This window comes from Vitis riparia, chromosome 10, assembly GCF_004353265.1.
Source record: "Vitis riparia cultivar Riparia Gloire de Montpellier isolate 1030 chromosome 10, EGFV_Vit.rip_1.0, whole genome shotgun sequence".
NCBI lineage: Eukaryota > Viridiplantae > Streptophyta > Magnoliopsida > Vitales > Vitaceae > Vitis > Vitis riparia.
In genome coordinates this window covers 17,305,855-17,317,418 of record NC_048440.1, presented here as the reverse complement: position 1 = coordinate 17,317,418, position 11,564 = coordinate 17,305,855, and the positions used below count along the sequence as shown (strand labels likewise).

Sequence of the window (11,564 nt, the reverse complement as noted above, 5' to 3'; positions counted from 1 at the left end):
TATTTTTTAAAATTGTTTTTAAAAATGGCTACTAAATAATGCCTTAAGATTTTGTTGTGAAAGTTTACAAAAAATAAAAAAATAAAAAATAAATATTCTAAAATAATTTACTATGAAACATATTTTCATATTTTCTTTTACTAAAAGAAAAAAAGATTGCTCTTCACAACTAAAAAAAAAAAAACAATTTTTATTTTTAAAAAATATACAATTCAACTTTCCAAAAGACCGACTCCTACAATTGCGCATGAATGGACGCATTTCAAGTTTGTCATAGAGAAATTCAGACGAGTAGATGCCTGAAACTACAAGGGACAGAAGTCAAAAAGATATACAAAGTCAAAGCAGCTGACATCTCTCCCCCGTTAACCGTCCGATTAAAAGTAGAATTAGTGGTCCACTAATCTGATTTCTCTAAAGGCCTTCATTCAAGTCATTTTAGCTCATTCCCTTGTCAGTTTGTTTATTTAGTGAAGCAGTAAAACATGACTGGAAGTAGAAATTTCTCACTTGATGTGTTGCGGCGCAGGCTCATGTGCCCAACCGTGCACCCGCTTATCCTACCGTACACTCTTTTTTTCTGATTAGATATCACCGTGTCAGTCTGTAGTCATCCTCCTCCTGGATGATCTGGTATGATGGGTTCATCAATGTCAATGGACCTCACTAGTAGACGAACATCTTTCTCTTCACGAGTCAACTAAACGAAGAAAATTGAATCCCAACTATACATGTGCTACTGCGCGTGCACGTCCTCTCCCTCTCTCTCGGTTATCTCTCTAAAAGCCAGAAAAGATTGAGGATAGAGTGGAAGGTATTGAGGCTTTAGAGAGAGGAAAGCCAGGACAGAGGCATCTCGAAGCTGCGATGTTCGCATATCTTCTCCTGCTGCTTCTCTCCTTCTCATCAGCTTTCTCTCCTACTTCTGGGCATGGTAAAAATGCTGTTGCTTCTCTCTCTGTTATTTGATTGATTTGTCGACCTTGAAAGATCTGAGTATTTAGGGGTTTGGAAGTGAATGTCACTACCATTTGTATCGCTTTTAAGTATCTTTGGCTTTTTTTTTTTTTCTTTTTGGTTTGGTTGAGTGAGTGATTTTGAGCTTGATTTGAAGTTGTACGGCGAAAGAGCGGAAGCGTGACTGTTGATAGGTTAGATCTGTGTGTTTGCTGAGAAAATGTAGTAAAAAGAAAAGAAACCAGAGTTTTGAATCTGATTTCTGGTTATTAATCATGATCGGATAAATGGAATGCTTCAATAAACTAAGCCTGATACAACAATTTGCCTTAGTTGAATTTAATTCTTTCATGTGTCTTGGAAACAAAAATAGTTGCGAGTATAAGAATTGAGATTTTAACATTTTGTTTATCTTTTGCTTTCCTCCATTTCCTCAGAAAACAAACAGATGGTAAGTGAGGACTTGTAAGGGAAATGCTTTTGGATTTTTTGTTCCTTTGTATTTTGTTTTCATTTTAAGTCATAATTATGGAATATTTTTGAAGAAATATGTTCAGTGGTTCCATTTCACTTATTTAAAAAAAAACCAATTTAAAATTTGCCGTCAAATCTTGAAAAGAAAGAGGATGAAAATGTAACAATCAAACATTTTTCTTAAAAGATTCTCAAAATTTTAGTTCTATCAAAGAAAAGAAAATTGATTTGTATACAGCCAGTAAGCCCCTAACTGAAAAGAAATTCAGACTCTCAAAATTTTAATTCTACCAAAAACAAAAATAGGATTAATGTGTATTCAGCCACTTAGTCCCTAGCTGTAAAGAAATTCAGAGCATTCTGTATTTATTGTGGACTCAACTGGTAATGCTTTTTGTGGTTTCCAGATTTTTTTGTTGATTATTTATTTTTATGCTTTGTTGGCACATTAAAGTTAATGATCCAGTGTTGGAGTTTTTGTTTCATTTTATAAGACAGCTCTGCACAAAGTTTGAAATTTGAGATGTAACTTGTACATTACACATGAATTAGAGACATCTAAACTGCATATGAAGATTTTCAGAATCCATTGAATTTAGCATGTTTGAGTGTTTATGAAACATTCAAGTGACAGGTTTTTATTTTTGTGCTAAAGCAGGCCAGAGGATGAGATGATTCAACTTAACTTTTGTGTTTCTATTTATTTCTATTCCCTTCGTATATGGCATTGTATTTCTAATTCGATATTCTACACTGCAGCACCATATGCTATGCGCATAAGCTGTGGAGCTCGTGAAAATGTCCATACCGCACCAACCAATACACTTTGGTATAAGGATTTTGCGTACACAGGTGGTATACCTGCTAATGCAACAACTCCCAGTTTCATCTCTCCTCCTCTTAAAACTCTCCGCTATTTTCCTCTATCGGAAGGTCCTGAAAATTGCTACATTATCAATAGGGTGCCCAAGGGGCATTATTCAGTGAGAGTATTCTTGGATTGGTTAATGAACCTAGTTTTGACAGTGAACCTCTATTTGATGTTTCTGTAGAGGGAACTCAAATTTATTCTTTGAGTTCAGGTTGGAGCAACAGTGATAACGAGCAAGTATTTGCTGAAGCCCTTGTGTTTCTTACTGATGGCTCTGTCTCTCTCTGCTTCCACAGCACTGGTCATGGAGATCCAGCAATCCTTTCAATTGAAATTCTTCAGGTTGATGATAAAGCATACAATTTTGGACCACAATTGGGTCAAGGGATAATCCTTAGGACAGCCAAAAGAGTGAGCTGTGGTGCTAAGCAGTCAAAATTTGGTGTAGATTATAGTGGCAATCATTGGGGTGGTGATAGATTTTGGAATTCCCTTCCTACTTTCGGTCAGAATTCTGATCACCCTCTCTCTGTTGAAACCAGCATCAAGCAGGCCTCAAAATCACCAAACTTTTATCCAGAAGGTCTTTATCAGAGCGCACTTGTTAGTACTGATAATCAGCCAGATTTGGAATATACCTTGGATGTGGATCCCAATAGAAACTACTCGATTTGGTTGCACTTTGCAGAGATTGATAAGTCAGTCACTGGTGTAGGGCAAAGGGTATTTGACATCCTGATAAATGGTCATATTGCATTTAAAGATGTTGATATTATCAAGATGAGTGGGAATCTTTACACTGCTCTTGTACTGAACACAACAGTTGCTGTTGATGGGAGGACTTTGACAATAACCATGCACCCTACGAAAGGCAATCATGCCATTGTCAGTGCCATTGAGGTTTTTGAGATTCTTTTGGCTGAGTCTAAGACTTTACTCAATGAAGGTACAAATGCCATCCTCCATATCATCATATATTTAAGTTTATTTCAACTTTCACAAATATTTATCACTGGCATGAGGCTAGCTGTCCTCATAATTTAAGGGATATTTGTTATCTCATTCATTCTTTAATCTATATATATGTGTTTGATAAACCCTCACACAAACATATATCATGATTTGGTAAGTATTTAATGTTCCTTAACTGCTCAACGTAGATGTTGATTCTTATCAACAGTTGATAACTGGATTAGCCACCCCTGATAGGTAGTCAAGATAGCAGTCCAGGAAAAGGAGCTACTATAAGCATTTGCTTGGCTATTTGATCTTTTTCAGAATCATTGGGATTCATTGTTCTATAATGGCATGCATTCCAAAATGCTTTTTGATGATAAATAATTGGGTCAGATGTAGTTGATTAAAGATATAACATGGTGCTGATGAGGGTTTTGTCATTTGTTAAGACATGCTAGTATTTATTGAATATTAATGGAATAATGAAAGTGTAAGGAACAACCCTGATTCTTTTTTTCTGATCAGTAAAGAGCATCCTTGAATGACTTGTCATATTTCATGTAGAGATCTGCTTCACTTTGCAATTGTAATTCTAATTGAATTTTTTACAAAATTACAATTTACAAACTTCTTTGATTGTTTGATAGAAACCGTGTCACAGACCCTTTTTCCTATGTTTATTTGCTCATAGTTTATGGTCCATGTTAAATAATGAACCCTGGAAGTTGAAAGATATATAAACTGTTACTAATTTAATCATTATTCTTTTTTCTAGTTAGGGCTTTGCAGAAATTAAAAAGTGCATTGGGGCTTCCTCTTCGTTTTGGGTGGAATGGTGATCCTTGTGTTCCTCAACAACATCCATGGAGTGGAGCAGATTGTTTATTTGACAGTAGCAGCCGCAAATGGGTCATTGATGGACTGTACTTTCCTAATCCTCTGCCTTACATACCATTCTCTCTTCACTTATGACTTTCTAAGATCATTTATTTCCATACATGGCATATCATCTTTGTATGAACTTGAATGGCTTTTCTCTTAATACACCACATGTGGGAAATATTTGGAAAGGGATAAGCTTATTGGGAAGGATTCTATTTTTGCACATATGGTTTGCCAAAATGGTTATGATACATCATATAAGTTTACAAATTACACCATCATGACCTGAGAATCATTTTGGACACCTAATTGTTGATCAACCTCATCTTTTGTCAGTTCAACTGATTGGGTCCATAACTGTTTGTGAAAGATCTAAATATGAGCTCCTGATTTTTAACTACAATCCAAAGATTAACATAAGAAGAATGGATGTTGTGTGTTTTTTTATTAAAAATCAAAACAATTCTCAACTTTTTCAGTTTGACTTAAGCCAACTAAATCTTTCTCCCAAACTATTGGGCCAGCCATTTAAATTCTGCTTCACTATTTTGGTTTTTCTCTACTCTAGTGAGGCCTTATTCCAACTGTTTAGTGTCATCTACATGATTCGTTTTCACCATCTAGCTCTATCTAAGGTCATACGCAGTGAGTTATAACATCAATTAAGTGATAAATCATCATTTTCTTCTCATAGAGCAGGCCCCTCCTCCCCCCCACCATCTTAACTCACTTTCTTTTGTTTTATCCTGATTATGTGCTATCTCTAGTTTATCGCAAATTATTTTATTTCTTTTTTCATCCTATCTTGCCTCTTATCAATCCTGAGCTCCTCATTTCAGTGTTACTTATTTCATGGATGTATTGTTTTCTTAAAACTACTGGCATTTCATATCACAAAGAATGTTGCCTTAAAAAAGCTTTTCTTTGGTCAAACAACGCACATAAGCTTCTCTCCACTTCATTTTTCCTCCTGTAGTTCATGGGCAACTTCCACTTTAATCTCCTCCTTACGGATGATTGATCAAATATTTCAGAGAGGTGCTTTTTAATTTGTAATTTTTATTAATTTTTAAACCTTTTAACTTTTCATTTCTTTTAGGGAGAGGGAGGGTTTAGTGGCAACTATTTTCCATCATTTTTCACCATTTTCCATTTCTATTGCTTGTTTTACTGAATTGCATGTCATACATTCTGCTTTACTCCCAGATCACATATATCCTAATACCTGTAGATCCTACAGTATATATAGTTCTAAACTATATTGTAAGCAAAACAACAATTTTGTGGGAAATGTCCCTGAGGAAGTTAGCTTATTCAAACCACTGCAAAACGACTTAATGGACCTTTGATTTGAACCAAATATGATTGAAATGTATTCCAGAATCACTAGTTACTGCTCCATTGTCTTATATTCTTAATCCCATTAATAAATCTATTTGTATACTGCCTGTGTACATTTGGTGTGCCCGTTGTTGTTAGGGATTGCTTAATATATCTTTTGTTTGCCCATCCAAAAAAAAAATTATTTGTACTTTTTCTCTATGCCCAGAATCCTTTCTATCTATTGCTATGAAAGCAAGTAGGTTTCATGATTGATTGCAGCATGAAGCAAATTGATTTTCCAAAAGATGGATACTTTGTTATGTGACTTAGTTCTCCTTGGGGCTTGTTTGGGAACCAGGTTATTTTACCTTGGGGATTTCTGGAGGTGGAGAGTGGTGTGTTTATTTTATTGATTTATATGGAATGAGTCAAAGCTTTGGGGGCCAGATAATTATTTTTGAATCAGCCAACGTATATATATAATAGAATCTAATAACTTAAGGGGATCTCTGGGATACATGGCCACCCGTAGCCTGCCAAATTTTGGGGGTGGCCTGATTTTCAGCAAAGTGTGCTGCCATGTGGCCCTTGTTAAAAGATATTTTAGTCTTTGATACCACAACGGATGGCACAGTTTTGAATATTCTTCACCTTTATTTTTCTGTATGGATATTAATTACATTACACTATTTTAGTTTTATGCATGTGGAAAAGAGTCTTTTTAATCTTGTTGGAACAAGTTTAGGCAATACCCATCACAATCACCACCCATACACTTTCAAGTCTCAATTAGAGTACCGTATGGTCCAAATCTTGTTTAGGAAAGAATTAAGATGGAAATGTTTTCAACAGCTTTGTTTTTAAATAATACTATGTTGTGATTGTGAGTTTTTGCACGACTACTCTTCATGATTAAACAACAACACATCTTCTCCTACTTTCATAGAATTGGGTGTATCTTTGTGTTCCTTGTGATCTCTCCCTATGCTAGTGAATTTGTGTATCCAATAGGTGCCTAATTGATAGACTCTGAATGGTTAGTTGAAGGTACAAATGGTGCACTGGGGACACTGAAAATTATTGTTTAGATTTGGTGAACTCTTGATTGGGAATTTAACAGGGATGATGATGTTGTGGGCATTTTGATAACTTGCCTTGCTTTCATAATGCTTTTCACCTAAATGAGTTTCCATGGTATTTTGGGCAAAGGATTTTCCATATAATTATTTTTATTTTGTATAACTATTAAAAAATAGGTTAAATGAATTCAGAAAAGTCATGATATATTTTGATCAAAATCAGTTGATCTAGTTCCAACCTTGATTTATTTATGCAATTGGGACTAGGTTGGGAAAGGTTGTTTAACTCTGAAAAGAGTGTATTGTAAATAAATCCAATGAGTTTTCAAGATCTGTTGACCTCTCTCTATGTCTGTGATCCAGATTACCATGGTTAACATCTTTATGATATTGGAACTCTCTTGTTGAACCATGATATTCAAACTCTGTTGTTGAATTTTTGCATGGATGTAGCCTAGTGGCACTGAACCATGTAAATTGCTCCTACTATGGTGCTTCATTTTTGCTTGCCTATTCTCTCCTATATTTAGCTGATCAACCCAATCCAGATTCTGGCTTTTTCTGCACTAGGACTTCTTTATCATTACCTCAATTTTTATTCCTGTATGCATGGATGAATAAATACAATGGGAAATTTTTATTTGCAAATTAAGGGATCAAATTATCATATATTTTCTTGGTTTTAGTTAACAACATTTTCTAGAAGGAAAATATCTTCAAGAAAGTGTAAACCGATGGTTTATTTAATGTTTAAGATATTAAAAGCTGATATCATTTCCATTACTATTGCTTATGTGCTTTTAAGTAATTATACCTTTGCTTCTTCATGGACAGTGGTCTTGACAACCAGGGCCTGAGGGGTTTCTTACCGAATGATATATCCCAATTGCGCCATCTACAGAGCATGTAAGTTCTTAACAGAAGTTCCCATTCACTTTGAGTGATAAATTAAGGTGCATTCTTTGCCTGATATTTGGAATTGGATTTTTTTTTTTTTAATTTACTGTTACTTTGGAATCAAGCTTGGAACCTCCCTTATCCCACTCCAACCCCTTGCCACTTGAGTAAGACATCAAGAGCACATAATAATTTGAAGCATAGGAACTAGTAATTCTCATATGATCATATTGGTGACTTATTGTTGCTGTGATCAAAGTAGTACCAAGTATGCCTCTTCAGAGGTTAGAAGCAATTAGATTCATTTTTCATAAGCAAATATTTTCAATATCTATGATATAATGGTTGCTTTTGTTTCCTACTGCAAGGACATATATACTTTGGAAGCCAGCTTTCCTATAACTGACATATATCCTTTGAAACCCAACTTTCCTATAACTGACATATATCCTTTGAAACCCATTTTTCCTATAACCTTGATGAAGTAATAAGATATGAATACTTGCTGTATGTTCTGTGAAATATTATTGTTGCTTGTTCCTGTAGACAATGATAGACATTAAGCATGTTCCAAACTATCTATCACTAAAAGCATCTCCTTGGCTTGATGTCTCTTTCTCATATTTGTTTTTGTGCATTTACAGAAACTTGAGTGGAAACAGAATTCATGGGGTTATTCCACCGTCACTTGGATCAATAGCTGGCTTAGAAATACTGTAAGTACAATTTTATCATGATTTATCTGCTTTTGCACCATATTTATTGTGTTTGTTTTAATGCTGTAAATAAATGAAAATCTCCGTAAGTAATATTTTGTTGTACATGGAAAAGAGCTGCATGAATTAAAATTTGTTACTCTGCCAGTAGAATTTTATAAGTTACGTCTGTTGAGATCATTTTGCCTTTGAGGGAGGACTTGTGAAAGCAACAAGCTGATATATTGCAAAGTAAGGTGCCTCGCCTTTAACCAAAGTTTAAATGATATAGCAGGCATTTATCATGTGAAATCTAATCAGCTTGGTGGGCTTGTTGATAAAGTTCTAAAAGGCTCCAGTATGAAGTGCTGTACCTGACATTCCTTCGAACACAGGGTGTTCACACAAAGGCTTAGCAGGGAAAATGGTATTTTCATGAAGAGGGTTGAAATATAGATGAGACTTTGGTGCTCCTATATGTATAGAAAAATAATGAAAGCAATAAAACTAATGGTTACTCTGTCATATTAGGATAAATCATTGTAAGTGTGATACCGATTGAAATTTTTCATGAAGATCGAAATTTGCATTGACATGAAGTTGTACGATCCCAATATGCAAGGCTTAATTTCTGGATAACTATAAACATATACACATCCATTCCATTATTTATGGTGTTATTTACTTTTATCCACTAACATAATGTCTTTAACACGTGTTGATTTGCAGTGACCTATCCTACAATTCTTTCAATGGATCAATTCCAGAAAGCCTAGGACTGTTGACATCATTAAGGAAGCTGTAAGATCTTTCAGCAGCTAATAGCTTATAAAAATGAGAATATAAGAAATGTTTCTCAATGTAAGTAATTCTGTTGCAGGAGTCTAAATGGCAACTCTCTATCTGGAAGAGTCCCTTCTGCACTTGGAGGACGGCTTTTGCACAGAGCTAGCTTCAAGTGTGTTACTACTAGTCTTGGTCTACAAAATATATATTTGGTTTGAAAATAGAATTATGGAAAACACATGAAAGAAAAAGTGAATTAGTTATATGCTACTTCTTCCACAGTAGATACTTATTGTAGATGTTTCCAGTTTCACTGATAATGCAGGTCTTTGTGGTATACCGGGGCTACGTACATGCGGTCCCCACCTCTCCGTTGGAGCGAAGATCGGCATTGCATTAGGTGCATGTGTGGCATTGCTACTCCTTGTTATCTGTTCTATTTGTTGGTGCAAAAGGCGAGAGAATATTCTGAGAGCTCAGAGGATTTCAGCAGGTAAAGACATCCATAGAAACTAATACAAAATTTACCCTATAGCATAGTAATGGTGCTACAACTTGAGTTAATGGAAAATAACCCTAGGATAATTATGTTTTAACAACAAGATAAGATGAGAAAATAGTGGTCATTATGAAAGGTTTGCTAGAATAGTAGAGCAGCCGCCACCACACTATTCCAATTTGTATCATGTTTTTTTAATATCCTCCATTGTCTTTGTGCAGCAAGAGAAGCTCCTTACGCCAAGGCAAGGACCCATTTTGCGCGTGATGTGCAAATGGGTAGGTTTCATGGTCATGACAATGCTCGAACTGCGGCTGAGAATGGACCTAGCCTGCTTTCTTGATCAGTCAACCCCCCCACCCAGGAGTCCGACTTGGTCCAAATTGCTCCTGCTCTGGTGACTGACTTCTGGGTGTGTTTTGGAATATGAAGCCTCCTTTTAATCCCGTTTGATTTTAAGACAGCAGGTCATCTTGATCTCAGGTTCTGCCTTGATACGTACCTCGTTTTCGTTCAAAATCTGGTCCACCCTTATCGTGGAATCACTTCTGAAGTCCGATACTTTCTCGATGGAACAATACTGTGCTGATACAAAAATCTTGTATATTACTCCCATTCTTTTTCTTTTCGTTTCTAATTGGCCAAAAGTGTTTAACGAGTGCTAAAGAACTAATACATAGAAATCTAATCAGTTTTTTTAGTTCAATCCCTGATTCTCTATATGAACTAATACATTTGAAAAAAAGTCGGGCTGTCTGTTGGCTCTTCAAAAAGGTTGTACGCATCTTGAACCAGCACTTGGTTGCTCTGGTTCTGTATTATGTATGTAAATACTCTTGAACCAGCTCGGTTGCTGTGGTGTAAAAAAACTATGAAAATATGCAAAATATATATACAAAAAAGAGAGTAGCGCATCCAAGTAAATAGGAGATATACTGATATGCAGAGGTCAAGTAAAAAGAACAAAAACTTAGAGACACAACTCTGCTCTTCTACTGTTCCACTTAATATCTAATCAATCAACAAAATTCATCATGGACCCATTACGAGCTGAAATTCTATATTTGTTGTAGCATATTTATGGGCTACTGATTATACAGGCATATACAGTGTCCTCTTTCTCCTCCAAACTTTCCTTTTATGAAAAGTCTTTAATTTCTAATGGAATGAATATAGGACCTGTCCCAACCTCTTTTCAGGCAAATTATCCAATGCTTCCCTCAGGATTTGAGTAATATCAATGCTCATGGAAGTCTTCCACTGGATAGACACCATGGTAATGAAAATAAAAAATCTAGAATGTGGTCTGTGATTTTTATATTTTTATTTGTTGCATGTACGTGCATACTTCTCTTTTTTGTCATTATAATCAAATAAAAAGTTAGATTATGGGTTTGAGGAGAGTTGAAGGTTTTCGACATCATTCAAGTAAAAAACAAAAAAGAAAAAGAAATTCTAGAAGGGTAGGATAGTGGATCAAGTGGTCCTGGGAGCGTTATTGAATGAAAACAATTGAGGCAAAAAAATGTGTATTAAATGCAGGGGAGTGTCCGGAGTTACAGGTAAGTGGGTGCCCAACCGAGTGAACACGGCAGATAATATAACTCGGGACGACCCAACTCGCCTGTCTCCTGCAACTCGACACCACGTATGTACCTTCCACGTGGGGGTGGGTGCAGCCTCTCTGAAAACAACCCACCACCCCTTTCTTCTCTCTCTGTACAAAACAAATGCTATCCTCCACTTACTATCCGACACGACACCCCCGTACCCCTTCTGCTTTCTGATAGAATAAAATCATCACTCTCCCTTTTTATATTTGTTCAGTCACCCAAATATATAAATCATTTTTAAATATATATGTAAACCAGAAAAAGAAGTCAGGCGCCGCTCATCAGCGCCGTACACAAGTGTAGGGCTTACGTCACCCAGGCGCGGAGAGTAGTCACATGACAGCCCCTGCGACACGTCTAATCAGGCGGCGGCTCTGCTCCTCTGCGGCCCCACCTCTCCTCTACTGCTCACGTGTACCATCCTCCTCTGCTGTGGACCCTTGGATTGTGCCTCGCATCATTAGTGGGATTATGATGAGGATCCGGTGGTTGAGAGAGTGTGGAGATGTTAGTCAGCTGGAGAGAGGGTAT

At 36.1% G+C, this 11,564-nt stretch overlaps 1 protein-coding gene across 1 annotated transcript; it reads left to right on the top strand.

Moving 5' to 3' along the window:
- Window positions 1-669: 669 nt before the first annotated feature.
- On the top strand, window positions 670-10,262 carry LOC117923934 (receptor-like protein 4). Its single transcript, XM_034842437.1, is given in 10 exon segments — window positions 670-934; window positions 2,191-2,424; window positions 2,427-3,248; window positions 4,035-4,182; window positions 7,378-7,449; window positions 8,085-8,156; window positions 8,865-8,936; window positions 9,016-9,093; window positions 9,230-9,414; window positions 9,642-10,262. Coding segments are annotated over 10 exon segments (1,872 nt in total). The 5' UTR covers window positions 670-867; the 3' UTR covers window positions 9,764-10,262.
- The last annotated feature ends 1,302 nt before the right edge of the window (window positions 10,263-11,564 follow it).